We start from the raw sequence: 27,711 nt of genomic DNA on the forward strand, positions 1-27,711 counted from the left end.
TTCCTATCTGTCTCTCCCATCTCACCCACAAAGGAGCGCTCTTCTGGGTCACTCTGGGCAGTTTTCACCCACAATGTACATTGTGCACGAAGGATGGAGGGCGAGATTGGCAATATTTGTTTCTGACATCCTTACCTGAATACTCCTACAGATTTCCTACCAAAAGGATCATGAGTTGGCGCGATTTAATCACATCAGCCAGTATGTGAAGGTGCCTTGCAAATAAGAGCGCTACTAAAGTATTGTGTAATTCAAAGCCATCATCCAATACGTGAGGAAACTGGGCCCTCCGCTGTGGGCAGACGCGTCCAGTGTCACAAAGAAAGCTAACTTATTTTCCCGACATAAGACTTCTACGTAAACACTCACCGTCGCCCAGGTGGGTTCTGGTGAAAACTAAATTGCGCCAAATCTCGTGCCGCCGCGGTTCTGGGGCGGGGCGGGGAGCACGAAGTATCGCGAGATGATGGCGTTTTCCCGCGAAGGAGAAGCGCGCGTTTTTCCCTGGTCGGGGATTTGGCGAGGAGGCTGGGCAGGCGGCAGCCGAGAGACTTTAGCGCGCTCCGTTGCGGACGCTGAGAGGAGAGGACCCGGTTTTGGAGTGTGTGTCAGCCATGCCGGCGCAGCGGCCCGCGAGCAGCGATGGTAAGCAGACCCTTTCTCCCGGCGCGGGTGGCGGCGTCCGGGTCGCGGGGAGGGAGACAGCATGGAGGCGGCAGCCGAGATTGGGGAGTAGAGCGGACTCCGGGCAGAGACTGGAAAGGAAAGGAGGTGCAGAGGCTGTGGAGGGCGCCCGGAATTGCACATATGTGCACGATATAGGAGATTTTACACAGGGGAGCTGCATTTCCCCGAGCATCCCGATTGGTAAACTGGGTCCTGGCCACTTGTTGACATTGTGGAGACCCTGGGATGTCTTAAGAGAGCTGATGCTGGCGTCCCCGTGGGTCTTCAGCTTTTGCCTCGAATGCATCCAGGAAGGTTGTTCAACGTGGGAGTGAACTGGTAATGACCCAGTGAACTGGCAATGTTTAAAGACTGCAGTTGAAAAGCTTTCTCCCCTCATAGAGTCCCTGGCTCCAGATCCGGTTGAAGAGCCCGAGACCGCCGTGATTACCCAAGCCATGCTGGAGGAGGAAGAACAGCTCGAGGCTGCTGGACTCGAGAGGGAGCGGAAGATGATAGAAAAGGTACTTTAGGACTCAAGTTCATCGTCGTTAAAGCCGGTAGTCCGCTTCCTCGGAGGTTTGTCTGGTTCTTCGGTCGGCTTCTTCCAGACCCTTTCAAACGGGCTTTGTTGTTTATCTCTATGTTTACGCACGCTATCTGTGAGACACCTTTGCTCGCGCTCTGAAAGATGCTTCTGTGAGACGTAGTCTTGGCCGTGGAGCGTTTCAAGGTGCTCCTTTAGCCGTAGCCGTTCTTCCAAAACCGGTAGTGAGTTTTTGAGTGGGGTATTTCAGTGCCGTTTTCCACGCGAGGGATAAACTTGATTTCCGTTTTCCTTTTGCTTTCTTGGACCTATGCGAAGGAAGATTCTTTAGGTAAAAATGGGGTGTACTTTTTCAGTGATTAAGTTATTATGCCAGTGGTTTCCTTGTACGGGGTGTGTGTTTTGTAGATTACTGAAAGCAGTTTTCAACCTCCTGAAAATTCAATCCTCGAGTATATTTCACTCAGTAAGAAAGTGCCATCTTGCTTATTAATTCTTGCCTGTGCAAGAGAAGGACTGATAGCCACTAGCTGGTAGGTACTGCCTACCAAGTGAAGTGATTTTCTTGTAATAATTTATTTCGCACTCCGAATATTGTGATGCTGTAGGTACTTTTGGTATCTCTCCATTTACATATGAGGAAACTGGGGCAGTTGGGGTCACACAACAGTGAACTCAAATTTGAACTCTGGCTGTCTTCAGAGTTGTTGTTTTTGACCCTATACCTAAGGAAATATATGCTAATGTTTAATTAACTCTATGTAATTGCAAAAGTACTTAAATTGGGAAATGCACCCCAGAGACAACTAATGAATCAGTTGGTTCTCTGCCATTTTATATCAACAGTAGTGATTTTTTTTGCTGGCACTGTGAACACTTGAGAATGTTGTACACGTATTTCCCCATTGAATCTTCAACTAGACTGTAAACTAGATACGGTTATTAAATACGTTATTATATTATTAAACCTAATGGCTTAATTACTAGTATAAACTATTTTTATTAAAGCATTCTATGAAGTAGATCTGTTTTCATCTCATTTTACAGATGAGAAAACTGAGGCGTGGAGGGGGTGGGGAAAGGGGGAAGTCCCACAGTTTGTAAGTGGTAGAGCCAAGATTGTAGGCCATGTGATTCCAGAATTCACACTTTTTAACCACCATGCTATACTTTCACTCCAGTAATACTAGTTTTGTTATTACTCACCCATAGTTGACCATAATCAGTTACGGTAATGTTAAGAAACTTTAATAGAATTGGGAAGTTGACTGTGAACCACCTTTCCTCATGGTATGAATTTCCATAGTACTTTGTTTCACAGTATTATCATTACTCACTTGATTCTCATTTTGTTTATTGAAAGCATGTCACTTACTGTTTTGTTTTCATAGGCTGTGCACCTAGCAAATGGGCAATCAGTGAATGTTCTTGAATTTCAAACTGTGGTAAAGAATATTTTCTATTACACAGCATATATAAGATTATATAAATAAAATAAAACATATGTACTTACTAGCCATGTAATAGGATGATAATTATAAAGGGTGAATCCTGGGGCAAGTGTCCAGAATTGAATCAACTTCTGAGATTATGAGAATGATAAAGCCTTCATTCTTTTTTTCAAATAGAGCATGAGGGGCGGGTGGGCAGAGAGATAGAGAGAGAGAGAGAACCCCAAGCAGGCTCCGCACTGCCAGTGCAGAGCCCTACACGGGGCTTGAATCCATGAACCCTGAGATCACGACCTGAGCTGAAACCAAGAGGCAGATGCCTAACTGACTGAGCCACCCAGGCACCCGATGAAGCCTTCATTTTGAGTAGTATATCTTCAGTTTTGTGACTCATGAAGGTTTTTGGGTAAAGAAGTACTATTTGAAGAAAGATCATGAGGTGCAGTAAGAATGAATACATTTCTAGCATGCATTAATTCAGGAGATGAAAACTCACATTTTTCTTTTGAAAGATTTTTAAGTATCTCTGCACCTAACATGGGACTTGAACTTAAAACCCAAGATCAAGAGTCCCCTGCTCTACCTACTGAGCCAGGCAGGTGCCCCATTTTCACATTTTATAGAAAGATCTCTCAAAATTTATAGTACCATAAGTATTTGCTGATTAAACTAGAATCAAATGACATATACTTTCAGTAAAATTTTTAAGTTTCTGAGCAAGCATTTTATAATCAAAATTTTTGGAGTTGTTATTGTTGAGGGATAGGTACAGTAAACGTAGCATTTCTTCAGTATTTCGTCATAAAACTTAAAACAGCAGTTTTTAATCCACTTTTAGTCCTTCCATGAATAAAGTATATAGCTCTTTTCAGTTCTTATGCTAATATAATATACTAATATAGCCAAAAAGCTAGCAGTATTATGGTCTATTATTATTATTATATTTTCTTTTTATGTATAAATATAGAAAGAATTTGATTAATTTTTATAGTTTTCATTTCTAAGTTATTCCCTACTTGACCATGGGGAAAGTTCTAAGAATTAGTTTCTCTCTACATGTCTTTGGAGGACAAAAAATTCACTATACAAAAATAAAGATTCTTTTTCTTTTAGAAGAATATATGCCCACAATATTTATGGGCATATATTTAGAAGTACCTCAGAGAGGAAGAGCTTGCTTAAATTTCTTAATGAGAAGCATTTACCTTGCTTTAGGAGATTTTAAGATTTGTGAAGAGTGGAGAATGGCTTTGACATTGATTTGCTGCAGTTATTTTCATTGGCTTTTCACCTGCATTTCCTTTTGAAAGAAGTCATTGTTAGTCTAAGACTTAAGAGTAGCCTTAAAGTATATGTAGTGGGGGAGGGGAAAGGTAAGAGTTGGGGTAAGTCTTAGGCAAAAGGAAAACAGTTCGTATGGTGAGAATGAAATATAACTCAACCCCCATGCCCCCAGGTCTGGTGTTGGTGTTGGGAGAGATAATGAAGTGTAGGCCCTGGGGAATTTATGCCCTTGGTGTCCATTGGCATACTCTTTCACTCTAGTCATCGAGAGATTCTCCGTGCCAGGCACTCATTGCTTTCCACAGCTGGAACTACAATTTACTTTAATATAATAAAATTACTAAAGAACAGTAATGGTAGATAAGGTTTACTACAAAATTATTTTGAAATATGGAGTTATTTTAAAGGTTAGTCATTGATTTCGTTTCCTTAATTATATACAAATTAGTATAACATGATATTATCTTATATCTTTAATTACTTAAAAAAAATGTGTGCTAGTTTATTCTGGACAGGATTGAGGTAGCAGATATATCTAAATTAAGTCCAGAATGTTTAATTGAAATTTAAAACAAATTTTAAAAATTAAGATTTTTTTCAAAATCTAAGTAATTTCATCTCCCAATTTAGATCTGTTTCATTCATTGACTTCCTGTTGTAATCACAGTAATATATTGGTAATAGTAAAAGAAAGGCTGTCCTGAAAGAACTGAAAATAGAGTTTTGTAAGATGTCAACAGATTATCTTCATGGATAGAATAACAGGTGTTTGTTTTATGGGTCTGTTTTTAATATTTTTCTATAATGTGTATTTATTATTTTCATTGGATTTCTTTTTAGGTATCTTATTGTCATTGCTTTTGTAATAGAAAAATGTATTTTGAAAGAAAAGCTAGAGAGATAATAGAACATCTAGGAAAAACAAGCCGATATACAATGATGTCTAAATTACAAGGTCAGGCCTTAACCATTAAATTAAAGTTAGTTAGGTTATGCTAACTCAGCTTCTGCATCTGCTGTCTCTCACTCACTCACTCTACTCACACATTTTGTGCCAGGAGTAGAACTGCTGGTTTGTAAGGTTTGGATGTATTTGGCTTTGGTAGATGATTTCAACTCTTGGCTCACTTCAGCCCACTTAGTGCTTTTTTTTTTTTTTTTTTTTTTTAATTGAGATCATACTGGGTTGACAAATTATGAACTGGATTGTGCCTGTTTAGGTAAATAAAGTTTTATTGGAACATCACCCTTCCCATTTGTTTACATATTGTCTGTTCTTGTGCAAAAGGCAGAATTGAGTATTTATAAGCCATATGCTTAAATATTTAAATATTTACCCTTTGGCTGTTTACAGAAAAAAATTTGTGGACCACCGAACTATAGTATTTATTTGTTGCTTTTATGTTTTCCATCTTGTGTCCTCTCGTATTCTTTTTCAAATATTTAACTTTATCAGTGTGATAAAGGATGATCAGTGATCAGTGTGAGAGGATTCCTTCTCAGCCACTAGACTATTGTAGACCTAGAAATCACTTAATAAATAAATGGTGTGTAAAAGTAGTATGAAAAGCAGGTTTGTGAGTTGAAGATATACAGAAGTAAAAGATAAAGCTAAGCGTAGGGGAGAGTAAAGTCTAAAAGAATGGCAAAGCTCTGCGGAACAAAACACTGAAGAGGAAGGAGGAGAAACTTGTGATAAATCATAAGTAGATTTAGCATGTTGAAATATTTTGACAATGCAATTTTTAAAAAATTTTTATTTTAGGATTTTCTTTTCTTTTTTTTGTTGTTCTTTTTTTTAAGGTAATCTCTAGGCCCAGTGTGGGGCTCAAACTCACGACCCTGAGATCAGGAGTCACATGCTATATACTGACTGAGCCAGTCAGACACCCACCCACCCCAGTAATATATTTTTTTGTTTGTTTTTTTGTTTTTAAAGTTTATTTAAATATAAAGTTTATTTATTTGTTTTGAGAGAGAGAGAGAGAATCCTTAGCATGTTCTGCAAGTGCAGGGCTCAGCTCACCACTATGAGATCATGACCTGAGCTGAAATCAAGAGTCCAATGCTTAACTGACTGAGCCACCCCGGCCATACAATTTTAAAATTCTAAGAATAGATGTTCTAGTTCCTAGCCAATGAAATGAGTTTTTAATTCTAATGCTCTTTCAAATAAACCTGGTATCTAAAAATGTTCTTTCCTTAAGTCATTTGATTGTTTAAAAACTTAAATCTACTTGAATTAAATATCTACTTTCTAGTGTTATGAATTAAATATTTACTTTCTAGTGTTAATTTTATATATTTAAAAAATGGACCCTCAATTCAGTGGATGCCAGTAAACATGTCCAGTGTCTAAAATTTCAATATTTTGGTATCCAAGCTGCATCATACCAAATGGCATGTTGAACCCAGGAATCAAATTTTTTCAGCTTTGTTCTAGCTTTTGGTTTGGAAAATAAACCATTTTTACTAAAGTAAAAATTATAAAAATCTTTTCCCCCCATTAATAACAGAAAAGCTATTAAACCCGAAGAGCATTTATTTATACTTTTTTTTTTTTAACGTCTTATGAAAAACATCACATATGTCAGAAAACTTAATAATTATGGAAATTTTCTTTTTGGATAGGCTCGCATGTCTTGGGATAGAGAGTCCGTGGACATTCGGTACCGTAGACTTCAACATTTGCTTGAAAAAAGCAATATCTACTCCAAATTTTTATTAACTAAAATGGAACAGCAACAACTAGAGGTATGTGTACGTGATTGATTATAACTGGTACCTTAAATTAAAAAAAAAACAAAACTGCTTTATTGGGAAAGAAATTACGTATAGTAAACTGCACACATTTTAAGTTTACTGTTTGATGAGTTTTGACCACTGTATACACCTGTGTAACCACCAATACAGTCAAGATAAAGAACATTTCCATCACCCCAAGAAGTTCTCTTGTCTCAGCGATCCCCATGCCTGGCCATGTGATTTCTGTTTTCTGTCACTATAGGTTAGTATTACTTTTTCTAGAATATTATATAAATAGAACCATGTGGTAAGCACTTTTTTTGTGTCTTCTTTAGCTCAGCATATTGAGATTTTGTTTATTCATACAGGCCGTTTCTTTATTCCTGAGCATTCCATTATATGAATATACCACCATTTATTTTTTCTGTTACCTATTGACTGATTTTTATCCTGTCTAGTCATATTTTTTGGATGATGGAAATTGTGAACTTTGTTTCCCAGTCCATTTTTTTGAAAAATTGCTTTATTGAGATATAACTGATACGCACAAAACTGCACCTTTATAGTGTATAATTTTATAAGTTTTAACATGAATACACCCATACAGTGACCATAAGGTGATGACATAACCATCAACTCAGAAACCCCTCCCCTTTTTCTATTGAGGTATAATTGACATATAACATTAGTTTCAGGTTATGATTCAATATTTGTATATGTTGTGAAATGATCACCACAGTACATATAGTTAACATCTGTCACCATACACAGTTAAAAAAATTTTTTTCTTATGAGGAAAAAAATAAATATACATATATATATATATATATATATATATATATATATATATACATATATATATATATATATACATATATATTTAGTGTTTATTCATTTTTGAGAGAGAGGGAGACACAGAATCTGAAGCAGGTTCCAGGCTCTGAGCTGTCAGCACAGAGACTGACACAGGGCTCGAACTCTTGAACCATGAGATCATGACCTGAGCCAAAGTTGGACGCTTAACCAACTGAGCCACCCAAGTGCCCCTCTTAGCAACTTTTAAATATGCAGTAGAATATTACTAACTATAGTCACCATGCTGCATAGTACATACCGCTGACTTATTTTATAACTGTATGCTTGTACCTTTTGACCTATCAAAAGGTCCTCCCACCACCACCGATCAGTCTGTTCTTTGTATCTATGAGTTTGGAGTGTTTTTGTTTTTGTTTTTAAGATTCCACACGTTAGATTATGTGGTATTAGTCGTTCTCTGAATCCTTTCACTTAGCATAGTGCCCACAAGATTCATCCATGTTGTTGTAAATAGCAAAATTCTATTTTTTTATGGCTGAATTCCTGCCCCTTTTAGAATTTTTTCCCATCCTTCACTTCCTGTCTTCATCACCAAATAACCACTGATCCACTTCCCATCATTATAAATTCATTTGCACTTTCTGTTGGTAATTTATTATTTTAGCTTTTATATTTCTGAAAATTTCTTCATTTGTCTTTGTTTTTGAAAGATTATTTTTTTTGTAATCTTTATTTTTGAGAGAGACAGAGTGTGAGCAGGGGAGGGGCAGAGAGAGGGAGACACAGAATCTGAAGCAGGTTTCAAGGTCTGAATTATCAGCACAGGGCCCAATGTAGGGCTCAAACCCACAAACTGTGAGATCATGACCTGAGCAGAAGTCGGATGCTTAATCGACTGAGCCACCCTGCGCCTGAAGATATTTTATTGAGCAAACTATTTTTGTTTAGTGCTTTCTTACTCCTGTCCTGGTGTCCCTACCCTCATGATGTTTCACTGCTTTCTAGTTTACATTGATCATGACAAAACCAAAAAATTTTTTTCTTTAAACCAAAGTTTTAATAATGGCCCACAAGACCATAAGTCTGGTTGCCTCACTCAACCCCATTACCTTTCAGACCTCATTTCAGGTGTGTTTCCTGCCTTGGGGGCTTTGCACTGGCTGTTTTGTGCTTGGAACCATCTTCTCATAGATACCTGCATAGCTAAGTTCATCATCACCTTCAAGCCTTGGCTTAAATGTTTTCCCCATGAAGCCTACCCTAACAACCTTAAATGAAATTGCTATCTGACACTTTTTCCATCAGCACACTCCTGGTACCCTTGACCTTGTTCTTGTCTTCCCATTGCACTTAGTAAGATATATTATTTTTGCCCACTAGAATGTATGAAGATTTATAAATTTGCAAATATCGACTACAGTAATTTCCTGTTCCCATCATTCCCATCTCATAATTATCAGTCAAGATTTTGCTGTATTTGCTAAATCTTCTTTTTCCTTTGTTGAATTCCTTTTTAAACCTTTGTATGGTAAAATGAAACACAGGTATAGGAGAATAAAACAATCATACTTAATGAGTTGTTTCATGCTTAATGAGTTATCGGAAAAATATCTTCTATCCACTTCTTGGGAATGGTTTGAATCCTTTTTTGTCTGTGTTTTAAAGCTTTGTTAGGGTGTATATGGAATAGCTTTTAGTCTAGAAATAACTTGGCCCCTCTTCTGAGCACTCTGCTTGATGCCTTCTATGTTGGCAGGCCCTTTTACTTTGCTTGACAGGGGTGTGAACTGTTCCTGTTTCCTTGTGAGCACAGAGATTGTTCTACCAGCTTCTTTCTGGTGGCTCTTTCCTGGCCTTTCTGTTCTTTCAGGCAGGAGAGGAAATCTGTTCCCTATTGCTGTATAAAGGCTTGAAGTGCAAATTCTCCCTTGTTTTTAAATCTTTATATAGTTTCTTCATTGTGAACATGTTTTTTGAGGTGTGTGTTCTAGATTTTGCACCTTCTGCTTGTGACACTAAAAACATTATCTTGCAGGAACAGAAGAAGAAAGAGAAATTGGAAAGAAAAAAGGAATCTTTAAAAGTTACTAAGGTAATATATAGCAAGATGGAAAATCCTGTATGCATTCTTAAATATTGAAGAACTACTTTTGTAATCTTTTTTTTTTTTTTTTTTTCTTTTCAGTTTACTTATTTATTTTGAGTAAGGGAGAGCACACAAGTCAGGTAGGGGCAGAGAGAGAGAATCCGAAGCATGGGGACTCGAACCCATGAACCATGAGATCATGACCTGAGCCAAAATCAAAAGTCAGACACTCAACCTTCTGAACCACCCAGGCACCCCTCTTTTATAGTCTGACTTTATTGATCATCTACTTTATTTTAACCTTCTGAAAACCTATCTTTGTTATGAGCTGCATAGAAACATGTAAAATGTTTCTCAGTATATTTAGATATGGAAAGACAGCTAAATATAACCCTTTTGTTTCTCATTCTGTTTTTCATAACGCCAAAATTTCACTTTTATAAGTGGCCAGCTCTTTTGGTGCTTATAATGATTACTAATCTTTTCTCCTTAATGTCTCCAGCCTCCTCATGTCAACTTGCATCCATAATGATAATCTAAATTTGTATCTTGTGCGTGACTACAGCAGTGGAGCCAAAATTGGAGAGATAAACATTTCAGATAAGAGAGCATTTGTTTAGGGATAGCCTGAATTTTATTTTATCTTACTTTTTTATTTTTTTTTTTTAATGTTTGTTTATTTTTGAAAGAGAGGGAGAGACAGCGTGAGTGGGGGAGAGGCAGAGAGAGAAGGAGACACAGAATGTGAAGCAGGCTCCAGGCTCCACGCTGTCAGCACAGAACCCAATGTGGGGCCTGAACTCACAAACCGCGAGATCTTGATCTGAGCCAAAGTCAGATGCTAACCGACAGGGCCACCCAGGTGGCCCAGGGATGGCCTGAATTTTAGATGTGGTCTTTTGAGGGGAATATGTTTTAATATGAGGCTGTTTAATGCTGTACTGATGGGAATTGTATGAAGAACAGCTGTACTCGTGAAAAGAGAAATAATGAAGGCAACATTTATTGCGTTCTTACTATGTGTCATGTATTTCTAAACTTTGCATTTATTTTTTTAAGTAAGCTCTGTGCTCATTGTGGAGTTGCATGCTCCGTTGACTGAGCCATCCAGGTGCCCCTAAGCTTATTTTAATTCTCAAAAGGCTCTGTTAGATAGAGGTACTGTACTTCTCCCCATTTTACATATAAAGAAGCTGAATGCATAAAGTACAGTCCATCCTCATTATGCACAGATTCCGTATTTGCCAGTTGGCCTACTTGCTCAAATTTGTTAACTCCAAAATCAGTACTTGGGATTTCATGGTCATGGTCATTTGTAGACCTGTTCCTGTGCAGAATAGCAAAAAATTTGTCTCCCAACACGCAAATTTCTAACTGAAGTTAAACACAGTGGTGCTCTGCCTTACTTAAGCTTATTATAAACAAATGCCCTTTTCATGGTTTATTTAATGTCATGATTTTTTCATTTTGATGGGTTTTGTTGATTTTGCTGTTAAAATGGCCCTCAGCCATATTGTGCTGAAGTGCCGTCTAGTGTTTCTTTTTTTTTCAACGTTTTTTTTTTTTTTTTAATTTATTTTTGGGACAGAGAGAGACAGAGCATGAACGGGGGAGGGGCAGAGAGAGAGGGAGACACAGAATCGGAAACAGGCTCCAGGCTCTGAGCCATCAGCCCAGAGCCCGACGTGGGGCTCGAACTCACGGACCGCGAGATCGTGACCTGGCTGAAGTCGGACGCTTAACCGACTGCGCCACCCAGGCGCCCCACCGTCTAGTGTTTCTAATGCAAGAAGACTATGATGTGCCTTATGGAGAAAATAAGTGTATTCGACAAACTTCCTTCAGGCATGAATTATAGTGCTGTTGGCTCTGAGTTCGCTGTTAATCAACATCTATATTAAATAAGATGTCCTTAAATAGCAACACACATAAAACAGGGTTATGTGTTGATCAGTTGATAAAATTGTGACCAGAGGCTTGCAGGAGCCTGAGCTTGTATTTCTTCCAGAAGTAGTGATTCGTTGTTCACTTAACTAGTATTTGTAGTTATTGTATAGAACAGAATGAGAATTCACTAACCTGCTGATAGTTACATATTCAATAAATAGTAATGTTGGAGTTTGTTTCATACCCCACACTTCTTTACTAATCTGGCTTGATCAGGTAATATCAAAATGCCAATAAGGGTACCTTTAAGTCCATCTTATTCTTAGTGTGGTTATTGGTGATGTTAAAGTATATCATAGATAATTTTGCAACAAAAGCAATTTTTGAAAATTGATACAAGATAATTTTTAATATTTATGTATTTATTTATTTATTTATTTACTTAATTTTGTAATTTTTTTTTAGAGAGATAGTGAGCACGGAAGGGCGGAGAGAGAGGGAGACAGAATCCCAAGCAGGCTCCAGACTGTCAGCGCAGAGCCCATTGTGGGGTTTGAACCCCAAACTGTGAGATCATGACCTGAGCTGATAAGAGTCAGATGCTTAACCTGTTGAGCCACCCAGGCGCCCCTAAGATAATTTTATTTGCTTAATCATTTACTCCCTACTCTTCAACCTGTTGTTTTAATCCATTGTTCACTTTTGCCTAGCTAACTTTTTATACCAGGGTTTTCTAAAGGTGTCAACCATTAAGTTCTGCCTCTTCCATCTCACAGATCCCTTTTGGTACTTTCTTTTTTTAATCTTCTTTTTACTTTATTTTAAAATTTACTTTCTTGGGGTGCCTGATTGGCTTAGTTGATAGAGCTTGATCTTGGGCTGTGAGTTTGAGCCCCATGTGTGGTGTGGAGTTAACATTAAATAAATAAATAAATAAAATTTACCTTGTTAATTTTGATTTCTTACACATATTTTCTCCCTACATTTGGTTGTCTTTTCCAACTTTCATTTTGAAACTTTATTTTTGAATATCTCTTCCTTTCCTCTGTTTCCCCTCATTAATATTTTTTCAACTAGTATTCTCTTCTATTTCTGCTTTCAGTTGTATTTAGCTTAAAAATCTTACTGAAAATGAATAGTTCTTCCATACCATACCCACTGAATATCTTTAGCATAGACCTACAGTTACAGAAGATGTGTGTAGTAATATCAAAATAAAAATGTCTTCTATGTTTAATTTAGAAATTTCTCAAATGGAAAAAAAATTAAGGAAAGTAGAGTTGGCAGGAAAAAGAATATGGTTACAAACAACTTTTAATAGGGAAATGTAGAAAAAGGTTACATGCTGGTAAGTGTAATAGTAAAGAGTTGTGGATGTGGTTCAACTGCAAGAAACATTTACTTAATCAGTGCCTTTTAATATTTAATACCATAGAAGTCCCTAGAAAAATAATATTTTAAATTCTTGTTTTATAGGGTAAAAATTCCACTGATGCAAGTGAAGAGAATCCAGGTGAACTTCCTTTTTCTGCTTTTGAAGCATGTGTTTTTATTTTTGCTTTCATTGCTATCAAAAATAAAATGATTTTTTTTAATAGTTATGAGAAAGAAGAGAGGAAGAGAAGATGAATCATACAATATTTCAGAGGTCATGTCAAAAGAGGTAAAAAAGTGGGGAGGGCACATAAGATTCAGTGTTCAGTAAAACCCATTGTGGATTTTGAACCACATTAAAGCTATATGGATTGCTGTTACTTATTTGGCTTTTCAGACTCTTACGGGAAGTTTTTCAGACTGTTGAGGGACTGTTTCAGGCAAGAAGATGGTACCATCTTGCTGTTTGTTAAAGGAGCATGAGCTTGGCCTAATCAGAAGTTATTATAATTTCTTATAACTTCAAGACCTTATCTTCAGAACTTTGTTCTTGTTCCTTGTTAAGGAATTTAGGGGAACTAAAATATACTGACTTTTTTTTTTAAGATTTTATTTTTAAATTCTCTCTACACCCAGTGTAGGGCTTGAATTCACAACCCTGAAATCAAGAGTCGCATGTTCCATTGATTGAGCCAGCCAGCTTCCCCATCATATACTCATTTTTAAAACTAGATCCTTTTTTACCTTCCTACTTGTGACCTCATAAAATAGAAATTAAAAAACATGTTCATTTATGACAAACCTTAATATTCCTTAGGCATATTTTAATGTGTTACATTCTTAACATTAAAAAAAATTCTAACAGTATTATCTACTACATTTTTCTTTAACCTAAAATTCAAACTCTTGGGATCTTCCTAAAATATAAAATTTCACATAGTATTTGTCTTTACTTTACGGATGCACTCTGGTATTTTCCTTTTTTTTTTTTTCTTTCATTTTAAAAATAATGGTCAGGACCCATTTTATTGATTATGGAACATGGCCTGCAGTTTGAAAAACACTATTATTTAGATGTATCATAGTTTAGCCAGTCACAACTGTTACTTTAATGTAGCAAATGTTGGTGGCATATTGGCTGTTGGCAGATGTTGTCCTACATGGGTAAGATCACTTAGGAAAGGAAAGTAGACTGTCTTTGCCTTAGCCTATGTCCAGTGAGAAATATATAAAAAGTAATCAATTATAATTGAGTGCTGTTGAGCCTATAGAAGGACTCTAAACTCAGGCGTTAGGTTCTTAGAATCTTCTAGAAGGTGACATCTGAGTTGAGACTTGAAGGATAAAAGTTAAATCATCCAGAGGTTGAGGGTAGTTAATAAGGAAAAGTAAGATACAGGGAAGATAGTAGAGAAGTGTTCTAGGAAGAGAGAATAACCTTTGACCAACATCCAGAGGCAGGAGAGATCCTGGCAAATTTTAAGAACTTGAAAATACATATTTGTTTCCAGTTTGTATGTAAAGGAAAAGGTGGTAAAAGATGAAGCTAGAGGTAAGCAGAGTCAGGAGGTTAGTTATGGGGTTTAGTTTTTAACAATAGTTCATAGCTGGTATTATATTTATGTTTTGATTCATTCACAGATTGTTCAAAAAGATTCAGCTTAGCTGGTCATTTTAAAAGACCACTCTCCTGCCTGTTCACTATATCCCTTCAGCCTTAGGGTATGAATTCCTATACTTGTATAATACTTTACATATACACATGACACACATAAATTGACATGTATATATGTATGTATGTGTCAGCCACTTAACTGATATGTCCTATCATTCTCCTATGCATCTTAAATTTAAGATACGTTCAGAGTTTCTTGAATGTATCTATTTCATCCCCTTTGTCCTCTGCACATGGTATTCTCTTCTTGAAATGAAACCCTAACTTTTATCTTCAGTGATTATGCCCTGATGACAACTTTTTCAGATAATTTGATGTAATACTCACCTAAGTCACCAAGTGGCACTCAGGTATTGCTTGTCCTCATACCCTTAGCATCTAGTAAATACTTAAAAATCAGAACACTTTAATTGTTTTTTTATATTTTATTTTATTTTATTTTAGAGATTTTTTTAAAAGGAGAGTGGGGAGGGGCAGCAAGGGGGAAAGGGAGAGGGAAAAGAGTGAAAATAACTCAAGCAGGCTTCATGCTGCACAGAGCCCAACTCAGGGCTTGATCCCACAACCATGAGATGGTGACCTCAGCCAAAATGAAGAGTTAGATGTTTGACCAATAGAACCATTCAGGTGCCCCTATTCTGTAATTTTAACTTATTTGCCTTACCTCTTGCTCAGGATTGCAGACTCAGGTGTCTATCCACAGAGGCCTAAAGTGGGCAAGAGGTGGAACTATAAAACATTTGGAAGTGAATCTTTAAATACCAAGAATACCACAACACAGACTCTAGAGCAGAGTTTAGAAAACCTTTTCTGTAAGGGTATAGATAATGTTTTTGGCTTTGAATAGTTTAGTGGGTAACTACTCAATGCCGAACTTTGCCATTATAGCCTGGAGGGCAGTCCTACACAAATTAAACAAACGAGCTTGACTTTGTTCTAATTAAACTTTATTTACAAAATCAGGTTGCCAGCTGGAGTTTGTCCACAGGCTGGAGTTTGCCAACCCCTATACTAGAGGATTATTGACATGTATGCATTTGGACCAAAGTCTCTTCAGATAAACTTGTATTTAAAACACAAACGAAAAAAACCTTGAAAATTTAAGAGGAAATACCCCAATTTTTAAGAGTTGCTAACTAAGGCAAAGAGTTTTATGAGACACTATAGGCTTAATTTTGCCTGAGGTCCACCAGTTTGAGTCCTCTGTACTTTAGCTTGAGAGCCTTATCCCCATTTCCTGGCATGAAGTCAGAACAGAATAAATGTTGAATAAATGAATGAACCACATGCATTGTTACTTTATTTTTGTTTTCTAATGTTCTAGGAAATTTTGTCTGTGGCTAAAAAAAATAAAAAGGAGAATGAGGTAAGAGATTTATGAGATATACTAAATTTAGGAGCCATGTAAGTAATAGTTTATGGGTCCTTGGGAGTTCAATAATGATGCAAGTGCCTATAACCATATGGATATGTGCATTCCATGTGTATATATTTCACGCTTGTAGAAGCTGTGAGAGATGTCTTAATCTTGTTTCTGACCTTAAAGATTGTCTTTGGTTCTTTTGGGGAAGGTTTGATTCTTACCCCACCCCCTGTTTTATGTAGAGAGGTTCCTTGTTACCTGAGTATTCACTATCCAGGTACCTTCCATTACAAGATTTCTTAGGGAAGCAAAAACAATTCTAACATGAAAAAATGTTCACCGAGGGATATAAAAATTAACTTACCTATCAAAGATTAATAGGTTCTTGGGAAAATTGATGACATGATTATAAGTGAGAGCTATTCTGTTTGGCCACCATAATTTTGACCAAATTTACATCTTTTAAGTGCATTTTTTTATGCTTTGTTCAGCATAAGGATTAGTTTATGATACAATTACAACTTGATGTTAAATGTAAATAAGATTTAGCATATTTTTTATACTAGTTGTACTTTTTTATGTTTTAATTTTACTTAAATCCAAGTTAGTTAACCTAGTGTAATAATGGTTTCAGGAATGTATTATTTTTTTGGGAAAAAGAAAATGTGAGTGGAGGAGGGGTGTGGCAGGGCGGGGAGCGAGGGTTGCTGAGAATGCCAAGCAGGCTCTGTGCTGAGAGCAGACAGCCCTATGCAGGACCCAAACTTCGAACCATGAGATCATCAACTCAGCCAAAGTCGGACACTTAACTGAGACACCCACACACCCCTTAGTTGCATTTTTAAAGATAAGGGTTCAATCAAATCTTGTATGATGTACTATGGAGTTTTGGCCTCATTTTATAATATATGATAAATAAGGATACTGCTGTCATGTTCAATCTGATGAATTTTGACAAATACTTACATCTGGGTAACCACCATCGAAATCAAGCTCTAGAATCTTTCCACGTGAAAGAAGGATCCTTGTATCCCTTGCCAGTCATTTCCCCACCCCCAGACTTAGAGGCAACTGCATTTTGACTTCTGTCAAAAATCTGCCTGAATTTTGGAGTGCCTGTGTGGCTCAGTTGGTAAGCTTCCAACTCTACATTTCAGCTCAGGTCATGATCTCCATGTCGTGGGATTGAGCCCCACATCGGGCTCCATGCGAATAGCTCAGAGCCTGCTTGGGATTCTGTCTCTCCTCTCTGTCCCTCCCTCGCTGGTGTTCTCTCTTTCTCAAAATAAATAAGTGAACATTTTTTTTAAATCTGCCTGATTTTTTTTTTTTTAACCTTTATCATGGGTTAGTTTCCATACAAATAAAATCTAAATACATAGCCTTTTATTTCCTGCTTTTACTCAGCTAGTTGATACTCACTCGTATTGTTGAGTTTATTACTAGTTGAAGTTTTTTTTTTATTGCTGAGTAGCATTCCATTGAATGAATATTAAAATTTCTTTATCCGTTCTCTTGGTGGGCATTTGAACTATTTCCAGTATGTGACTTATGAGTAAGGCTGCCATGATAATTTATGTACAAGTCTTTGTTTGGACATGTTTTCATATTCTAGGGTAAATACCTGGAATGGAATTGCTGGGTCATATCGTAAATGTGTGTTAAACTTTATAAGAAAATACAGATCCTTTCCTGGAATGAGCAGCATTTTACTCTCACCAGCAATGTATAAAAGTATCTGTTCATGCTATTGCCAGCAATTCATATTAGTCTTTTAATTTTAGCTATTTTCTTGAATGTGAAATGAATATTCTGGTTTTATTTTGCATTTTCTTAATTACTTGATGGGTATTTCCATGTTCTTAATGGCTGTATGTTTTACAAAGTTTCTGCCCATAGCTTTTGCCCATTTGTTGGGTTATTTGCTTTTTTTCTTGATACATGAGTTGTTTATATAATAAGGTATAAATTCTTTGTCAGATTTATACACTGTGTCTTTCAGTCTATGGCTTGTTTACTCATTTTCTTAATGATATCTTTTAGTAAACAGAACTTTTAAGTTTTGGAGTAGCTCAGTTTATCACTTTTTCCCTTTTGGTGGTTAGTGATTTATTTGTCTTATATAAGAAATTTTTGCCTGTCACAAGATAATTCTGTTTTCTTCTAAAAGCTTGATGGTTCTGGTTTTGATGTTTTGATATTTGATTGTGATGTTTATCGCAAATCAGTTTTACATATGGAATAGTGAAACTCAGTTTGTAATTTTCTAGCTGAATATCCAGTCGTGGCATTATTTATGAGTTCTCATTTATAAGACTTTTTTCATTTGAATTGACTCAGTCATCCTTTTCACATTCTTTTTTATTAAATATTTTTATTGAGAGAGAGAGAAGGGGGAGGATCAGAGGAGAGAGAGAATCCCAAGCAGGCTCTGCATTGTCAGCACAGAGCCCTATGTGGGGCTCAATCCCACGTAAACACTGTGATCATGACCTGAGCTGAAATCAAGAGCCAGCCACTTAACCAGCTGAGCCACTGAGGTGCCCTCGTTTTCCTATTCTTAAAATAGAGTTGTGGACATTGGTAACCAGTAAAGTGTGTCATTAGTCATAAGTTGGTAATGAGTGTCATTACAGATGAATTGATACTCTTAAGTGTGATGTAGTGAGTTCTTAAACTTTGCCCCTTTTTCTGCAGTGAAAGTAAGTATTTGGATGGAAGTAAATGTTTCCTTGATAAGAAATTTTTTTTTCTTTCCTATTTTTTACAGACATCCATTATCTTTGCTTTAGAAAGTGAAAGAAATTATGAAGAAAATAGTTTAATAAATTTTTGAGTAGCTCATTTTAGAGGTTTGGGAGGTATAATTTGTGAAGGTCATTTCAGTAGTGTGTGCCTATAATCTGTAAGAGTTATTTTCAGAAGTTGTTTTTTCTCCAGTGGCTTTGCATTTATGGGAGAATGGAAGTAGCATCTCTAGGGTTTTATTAACAAATGGTTTTAATTCTCCATACTTAATGATTATGGGACTGGGTAAATTTTGATTAGTTTTTTTAATGTTTATTTAGAGAGAGAGAGAACAAGCAAGAGAGCGGGAGCGGGGGAAGGGCAGAGAGACAGGGAGGGAGAGAATCCCGAGCAGGCTCTGTGGTACCAACATGGAACCCAACAGGGGTCTCAAACTCAATACAAACCGCAAGATCATGACCTGAGCCAAAATCAAGAGGCAGATACTCAACTGACCGAGCCACCTAGGCCCTCCAAGTTTATTCAGTTTTCTGATAGAGGGTAGTAGCATTATATACCAAACTCCTAATTAAAGTTTTTTCTTTACAGAATGAAAGCTCCTCTTCTAATCTCTGTGTAGAAGACCTTCAGAAAAACAAAGATTCAAATAGTATGATTAAAAATAGATTGTCTGAAACGGTTAGGCAGAATACTAAATTCTTTTTTGACCCAGTTCGGAAATGTAATGGACAGCCCGTACCCTTTCAACAACCAAAACACTTCACGGGAGGAGTGATGCGGTGGTACCAAGTGGAAGGCATGGAATGGCTTAGGGTAATGAATTCTCAGTTTTAATACAAGATACTGGTTCATTTCTATATAATAACCTGTTAATGTGCTGTAACACAACTTGAGTTGTTCCTTCCAAGTTTCATTATTAAATATGCAATGAACATTTGTGTGTAAATACTTATTTTCTAATTTATTTATCCATCCATCAAGACTAAATTTTTGGTGTCTTATTCAAGACTGCCAACACTTTTATGGCTTTGATAACTGACTTCTCACGAGTGGTATTAACCGTGAACGTGTCAGTCTCATCAGAATTATTTTTGGGTAAAAAGAATAAACTATTGCTAATTCAATAGGTGTTTATATCAACTTAAATACAGTGTGTGTTATTTTGTCCAGATGCTTTGGGAAAATGGAATAAATGGCATTTTAGCAGATGAAATGGGATTGGGAAAGACAGTTCAGTGTATTGCTACAATTGCACTGATGATTCAGAGAGGAGTACCTGGACCTTTTCTTGTCTGTGGACCTTTATCTACACTTCCTAACTGGATGGCTGAATTCCAAAGATTTACACCAGACGTAAGATATGTTTCCTTTTGTTGAATACATTTCATTGCAAATATTTTTATTGTTTTGTTGCCTGAATTAAATTGTAGAACTGTTACTATAATTATTTATGTTGATTTCTGCACTACAGAAACACTACATCTTATTTGAGGTTTTGTGTGGGTTTTTTTGTTTGTTTGTTTTGTTTTTAAGTTTATTTAATCTATACACCCAACTTGGGGCTTAAACTCATGACCCTGAGATCAAGAGTCGCACACTCCCCGGGCTGAGCCAGGCACACACCCTTATTTAAGTTATTTTTCAAATGTCTGCAAAATCTACTTTTAGTGTATATGGAAAAGAGTAGGTATTAATAATTTTGGATATTTGCCAAAAATAATTCTAAATGTTTATTTAGAGAGAGAACAAGCAAGAGAGCGCGAGCAGGGGAAGGGCAGAGAGAGAAGGAGGGAGAGAATCCCAAGCAGGCTCTGTGCTACCAACATGGAACCCAACAGGGGGTGGCTTGGATGATTTTGAGTGTACTGGGAAATTTGATTCACCTAAGTCTGACCTAGGTAGAACTTATTTCTCTTACTGTGATTACCTTCCATATATGTGTCATCTTAGCTATATCCTTGCTTTAAACTTGATTTGTTTTTATGGCTTTTCCTTATTCCCTTATAGTAATAAAATAATTTATTAGAGGTGATTGACTCATTTGGTATAGAGAAATAGAGCTAAGATTAAATTAGTCTTTTTTTTCTCTCCTAAATTTTTAATGTTATGTTTTCCAAATTGTTGATACTTATATTTTGTTCCAATGTAAAATCTTCTAGATTCCTACTATGTTATATCATGGAACCCAGCAGGAACGTCGAAAATTAGTAAAGAATATTCACAAGCGGAAAGGGACCCTGCAGATTCATCCTGTGGTAATTACTTCATTTGAAATAGCCATGAGAGACCGAAATGCATTACAGGTATGATTTGTTTACATTGAATTCTTTGTAACTTATAAACCATATTTTTCTTAGTTCATCGCACTTTCTTATCATCCAGTAGCATTTAATTTTTTTTTTCCTAATGGAAGTCAGATTGTGTTTTACAGTTTCTAGTTTTAGAAACTAGAGGTTTATATTAACAGAAAGATTGAGCTGAAGGTTGTAGTCTTCTAACAAGAAAATGAAGGCCTATAGTACCTTGCCTTTAGCCATAATATCATCTTAGTGTGTTAGAATCAAGTAGACATACCTAATCTGTGAATGTATTACAGACATGTCTGACATGTGGTTTAAGTATATAGTACTTACTTATCCATTTAATTTTAATTAAATAAGAATACAATATATGAAGACAAGTTAATTTTAGACTGTCTTCTGGATATATGGCATAACATTACCAATTAGTGCCCAAGTTTTAATACAATTGGAATATTAACTTTTGCTTATTGCCTCTATCATCAGTTCAATGTTTGGTATTTGAAATACTTTATCACTCTTTCACCTATTTCACATAGTTCTTTACTATGTTTTTCCTTTCTCTGTTTGATAGATCAGATTTTACGTGGGACGCCTGGGTGGCTCAGCCGGTTGAGCTTTTGACTTCGGCTTAGGTCATGATCTCATGATTTGTGGGTTCAAGCCCCTCATTGGGCTCTGGGCTGACAGCTTAGAGCCTGGAGCCTGCTTCGGATTCTGTGTCTCCCTCTCTCTCAAAAATAAACATTAAAAAAAAAAATTGACTTGTGTGCTAGTGGAAATTTGGAATATGAATTGCAGTTATGTTACATCTTCACAGTAAAATAATACTGCTTGTAGAAAAAAGCATGCAGACTTAAAAGCAATTTTAATTATTTTTTTTTTTAAGCTTATTTATTTATTTTGAGAGCACAAGCAGGGAGGAACAGAGAGAGAGAGAATCCTAAGCAGACTTTGCACTGTCTGCACAGAGCCTGACGTAGGGCTTGAACCCACAAATTGTGAGATCATTACCTGAACCAAAATCAAGAATTGGATGCTTAGCCAATTGAGCCATGTGGGCACCCCAAAAACAATTTTAATTCTGAGAATGCTACTGCTATATAAATATTTTTCTTAGCATATAAGTATAATTTATATATAGGGTTGTACTATACATTGTTTCTTGAAAGTTTAGTTTCCTACTAAATAATATAACGTGAAGACCTTTCTAATTATTTTGATCTCTCTATCCCACCCATATTGAAACAGATAAGCTTTCTTGTCAAGTCCATTCACTAGTGGCTAGAATTTTGTAATTTTCTCTCGCTGAACTTCAAATTATTTTAAGGATCTTCGCTTTGGGGGTGCAGGGCTCCTATTGCTGAGTGGTAACAGAAGTATCTGTTCACGTAATTCATTTTCAGAACCCTCATTTCTGTTGCATTGGGTTTTCTGATTGTTGTGCATATTCATTTATTTATGTTTGGGTTTTTTAAGACAGATGTCTGACAGAGATTATTCGGGTTATCTGGTTTGTCATGTTACCAGCAAAAGAAGTCACAATTTGTTTTTCTTAAAGTCGTAATATTATTTGAAAAAAATTTTTATTCTGCTTTGAATGTATTGAAGTGAAATGCAAAAATGCCCCATTTCATCCTCTTCCCCCAATCTGCCAATCCTGTTATCCAAGGATACTTAAACTTGACGAGTTGGTATTTATATTTCCCAGAAATATTCCATGTTTCTGTATTTTTAAGCAATAAAATAGATGAGCTTTAAGTTTGCCAATCAACATAAAAGAGAAAGATAATAAAAATGAGAGTAAGATTTTTTGTTTTTGTTGGTTTTGCTTTTTTTTACAAGGGTTTTTTTTCTCCTTTGAGATTATAATGCTTGAAATAAAAAATTTGGGGGTTGTTTTGGCTTTTTTTTTATTCTTTTTAATGGTCAATTTTTGTTATTTGACAGAGGGAGCGAAGGAGAGGGGCAGAGGGAGGAGAGAGAGAGAGAGAGAGAGAGAGAGAGAGAGAGAGAGAGAATGAATTAAGAAGCAGGCTCCATGCCCAGTGCAGAGTCTTGATGAGGGGCCCAATCTCACTACCCTGAGATCATGACCTGAGCTGAAATCAAAGAGTCCAATGCTTAACCTGACTGAGCCACCCAGATGCCCCTACAAGGTTTTTTAAAATGAGAAATTAAAACAATTTTTATGACAACTTAATGAAAGTAGATGAGGGGCGCCTGGGTGGCTCAGTCGGTTAAGTGTCCGACTTCGGCTCAGGTCATGATCTCGCGGTCTGTGGGTTCGAGCCCCGCGTCGGGCTCTGTGTTGACAGCTCGGAGCCTGGAGCCTGCTGCGGATTCTGTGTCTCCCTCTCTCTCTGCCCCTCCCCTGCTTGTGCTCTGTCTCTCTCTCAAAAATAAATAAATGTAAAAAAAAAAAAAAAAAAAATGTTATTAAAAAAAAAAAAAGAAAGTAGATGGATGGCTTTCTGTGAAGATACAAATTACTAAAACTGACTCCAGAAGAAAGAGAAACCTAAATAAACCAATAATTATGTAAAAAATCGAGAACACTATAACATTAAATAAGTGTCAGTTTCAGATGTATGCCTCAAGAATGAAAATTATAATGATATTTAATGTTTCAGAGCATATGGAACTAATAAAAGCTTTTAGTTCTTTTTTAGGAATCTAGTTTAATACTAATCAAAACCTGACAAAGTATTACACAGGGAAACCACAGATTGCTTTGCCTAAAGAATGTGAATAGAGAAATTTTAAATACATAATAGCAGGTGGACTTTAATTATTAGTTCATAGCCAAGTGAGGTCTATTTTAGGAACACAAGTATATACCCGTTTTAGGAAATTTATTTACCCTTTCAGTAGCTCGAAGGAAAACATGGTCACTTCAGTAGATACAGAAATGCCATTGGTTAAGATTGAACATCCATCCCTAATAAGGAGGTTTTATTTTTAGAATTGTTTGTAGGAAAAGTTGTGAGATCATAATTATAAAGTTTTTCCCTAAATTCCTTTTCTAGCACTGCTATTGGAAATACTTAATAGTAGATGAAGGACACAGGATTAAAAACATGAAATGCCGTCTGATCAGGGAGTTAAAACGATTTAATGCAGATAACAAACTTCTTTTGACTGGTACTCCCTTGCAAAACAATTTATCAGAACTTTGGTCATTACTGAACTTTTTGTTGCCAGATGTATTCGATGACTTGAAAAGGTAGGTAAGCCAGTTATTTAACTACTTTCTTTATTTTTCTAGTCTTCTCAAATATGTGCTCTTAGTTAAAATTAATTCCTTTCTTCTAAGTAGTTGGAATAAAATGATAGCTTTTTGGCAAGTTCTTTGTGATAATTATGTTAGTACAATTGATTTATGTAATAGGTTAACTTGTAATCACTTTTTTCTCTTACAGCTTTGAATCTTGGTTTGATATCACTAGTCTTTCAGAAACTGCTGAAGATATTATTGCTAAAGAACGAGAACAGAATGTATTGCATATGCTGCACCAGGTGTGACTTTGTCTTATTATGCTTACTATGGACTACTAGGAATAAAAAAGGAACCCCACAGATTACCTGTTCGACCCTTTGTAGTAGATTTGGAAAAATGAAGACCCCTCAAATTTAACTGAACTCCCTTTCTCTTACCTCACCCCCAGATGTCACATGGCTTTACAGCAGAACTCAAGTGAAAAGTTTGCCCTACTCATGTATATTCCTTTTACCCCTATGGTTGCTGATATATTTGTCAGCCAAAAAATGAAAGTGGGTGATTTTTATGAATGTTCGCCAATAATATTTGCATAATTCACTTACTTTGCATGATCCATTTTTGCTGTTTTCTGTGGTTTCCACCAATCCTACCTATGTTTCCTTTAGACACATTAATCTGTCAAAGGCCTCCTGGTCATTTCCATATGAGAGCCCAAAAAAGCTTCTCAATTGTGCATTGACAATTTTATTCAAAATCCATGGTAATTTTTTTATTTTAAAGTTTATACATATTCATGATAAAAATGTGAAACAGTACAAAAATTGAAAGTAACAATAAAATCCCAAATCATACTTTCCCTACCAAATCATTTGTATTTTTTTTTTCTTGGCAATTGGTATATGTGTTTCTGAGCAGCTTATTTACAGATACTTTTTTCTTAAACTGGTAGTAATATTCTCCCTTTTAAAGCCTTTCTTGTATTTGACTCTGTACCTATGGAATATTCAACTACAGAGCCCTAAAATGAACTTTATGTAAATGAGTTATCAATGTGTATTTCAAGATAAGGCTATAAAGGATACAAAATTATTTAAACAAGTTTATGTATTCTTCTGAAGACTTCTCAACAATTTAATAATGGTATAATTACCTGTTACTTCTGTGTTGTTTTATAAATGTGAAAATCACATGACATCACACAGTAGGAAGATTAATGAGAATAATTTCAAGCCTGAAATTTTAGAACTTATAGAAGGAAACTCTTATGTCTACATCTCTGGGTTGGTTGGTGTGTTGGTTTTATGCTAGTCCAAAATCTCACTGTAAATGTTGTGGGTTATCACTTTAATTCTAAAAGGCACAAATGTCATCTTCTTTTACTTTTTAAAATATTCAAGATAATATTAAGAGTTTTTGAAAAAGTTAAATTTTGGAATGTTGTGGATAAATACCATGAGTTTGGGATGTGTTCTGGTTTGGGGAAATTTCAAGGAGATATTTTATCTCCCCTTTCAAGATTTGATAGTATATATATAGGAAGAAAAGAGAAAGAAGGGTAAAGAGGTTTGTGGAGAGAGTATTCCTTGAAAACTTGGAAATGCTTAATATTCACGTGTTTGTTCGTGTTTAAATTTTAGATTCTAACACCTTTTTTACTGAGAAGACTAAAATCTGATGTTGCTCTTGAAGTTCCTCCTAAGCGAGAAGTAGTTGTTTATGCACCACTTTCAAAGAAACAAGAGATCTTTTACACAGCCATTGTGAACCGTACAATTGCAAACATGTTTGGATGCAGTGAGGTAGAGTGTGGATTTGAACTAAACTGTAAATGACAGTTGGCATTGAAATTTTTATGGTTAATTTCAGCCTTGGAGCTTATCACCTGTTTTTAGGACTTGTAGAGGGTGAATTTCTAACTGGAGTATAAGGCATAAGGTCAGTAGCAAAAGTTATCTCCTAGTAATTCTGTGATCCTACTGAAGTTCAGGTGATGATTCACGTATCAGTTGCTTTATCGTTATCTGAAATGTTTGTTAAAATTTTTTATTCCTGTCCCAGATTAACCCTAGTCATGCTGTGGAGTGATGGACTTGGAAATACATTTGATCAAGCATACAATATACTAAAAGAATTTCCCAAAAGAATTTCCCAACTAGACACAGCACATAGTCCCTTTATAGGAGGTTAAAGACCCTTAGATTTTGTTTAAATGTCCAGATTTTTTTAATATATGCTATGGACCTATGTATTTCTTTTCAAAATATTTATGGGTCTATACATTTCTGTTTTGTACAACCATTAGACTGTTCCCCAATTTTTATTATATAATTAAAGGGAAGATCTGGCTTTTTAGCTATTCAGAATTTAATATTGTTCCTTACTGTGAGGAATTTCATTGCAGTGTTAATACTAATCCAAAGAAATACTCTCTATTGCAGATATGTGGAGCCCCTAAGTTATTAAATTCCTTCATATTAGTTCAAAACAGCTCTACCCATCCTTAATTTTTTCCATGGAGATATGAAGGCATTTACTCTAATTCTCAGATATTGTCATAAACGTTAAAATAATTAGGCTTCATATGACCACATTTGCACTTGGCGAAAGTTTATGGATCCTTGATTTTATGCCTTTGGAAATCACTAAAGTTGATGATGAAAGACAAAATTATTATTTCTATATGTCTTAAAACATTTGTACGTAAAAGTATTCTATCACACTTTGTATATATTTAGAATTCAAGGGTATAGCTTTTTAAACATATTCCTTTTTAATTGTTCACTTTTAGAAAGAAACAGTTGAGCTAAGTCCCACTGGACGACCAAGACGGCGTTCCAGAAAGTCAATAAATTACAGCAAAATAGATGATTTCCCTAATGAATTGGAAAAATTGATCAGTCAAATACAGCCAGAAGTAGACCGAGAAAGGTGTGAGTTTAAAATAAATTTAAGTATCCTTTAAACTGTGATACTTTTTGTATTTCTCACATTCGTGGATTATGTGTTTCTGGTAGAGCTGTTGTGGAAACGAATATCCCTCTAGAGTCTGAAGTTAATCTGAAGCTGCAGAATATAATGATGCTCCTTCGTAAATGCTGTAATCATCCGTATTTGATTGAATACCCAATAGACCCGGTCACACAAGAGTTTAAGGTCAGTACCATTTAATTTACTGTTTTGATTTCTGTAACTTTTTTGTATTGAAGGAAAGTGTCATTTTGTTTTTTTGATTATTACTTAAGTATTGTAATCCTTAAAATATAAAGATTGTAATCCTTCCAGTAAGTGAAGATCATCTCCCCCAAAATTGAAAGAACTTTTTGAGTGTTAGAATGATAGTCACTTTCTACATGTAAGCGAAATATTTCTATTTACATATTTTATCTGAACACTAAGAATCACCCTAAATTTAGAGTGATAGTGAAAATAGTTTTTGTTTTATTGATGTATTTTTGTTTTGTTTTGTTTTGTTTTGTTTTGCTATTAATACCATTTATTTCCACTTTGTGTTTTACTTGCTATCTATTAGAGATAGTTGTCACCTTT

At 35.8% G+C, this 27,711-nt stretch overlaps 1 protein-coding gene across 1 annotated transcript in view; it reads left to right on the forward strand.

Moving 5' to 3' along the window:
* The first annotated feature begins 465 nt into the window (after positions 1-465).
* The window catches only part of HELLS (helicase, lymphoid specific), a 37,854-nt gene continuing 10,608 nt past the window's right edge, over positions 466-27,711 (forward strand). Inside the window, exons 1-15 of the mRNA XM_058697230.1 lie at positions 466-645; positions 1,069-1,190; positions 6,580-6,702; positions 9,545-9,601; positions 12,959-12,995; positions 13,081-13,145; positions 15,856-15,897; positions 19,231-19,455; positions 19,813-19,995; positions 20,802-20,945; positions 23,972-24,168; positions 24,365-24,461; positions 25,803-25,964; positions 26,954-27,093; positions 27,180-27,318. Coding sequence (XP_058553213.1) covers positions 615-645; positions 1,069-1,190; positions 6,580-6,702; positions 9,545-9,601; positions 12,959-12,995; positions 13,081-13,145; positions 15,856-15,897; positions 19,231-19,455; positions 19,813-19,995; positions 20,802-20,945; positions 23,972-24,168; positions 24,365-24,461; positions 25,803-25,964; positions 26,954-27,093; positions 27,180-27,318 — 1,764 coding nt within the window. The 5' untranslated portion in view covers positions 466-614. The remainder of the gene's footprint in view (positions 646-1,068; positions 1,191-6,579; positions 6,703-9,544; positions 9,602-12,958; positions 12,996-13,080; positions 13,146-15,855; positions 15,898-19,230; positions 19,456-19,812; positions 19,996-20,801; positions 20,946-23,971; positions 24,169-24,364; positions 24,462-25,802; positions 25,965-26,953; positions 27,094-27,179; positions 27,319-27,711) is intronic.

Source organism: Neofelis nebulosa, chromosome 13, assembly GCF_028018385.1.
Source record: "Neofelis nebulosa isolate mNeoNeb1 chromosome 13, mNeoNeb1.pri, whole genome shotgun sequence".
Classification (NCBI taxonomy): domain Eukaryota; kingdom Metazoa; phylum Chordata; class Mammalia; order Carnivora; family Felidae; genus Neofelis; species Neofelis nebulosa.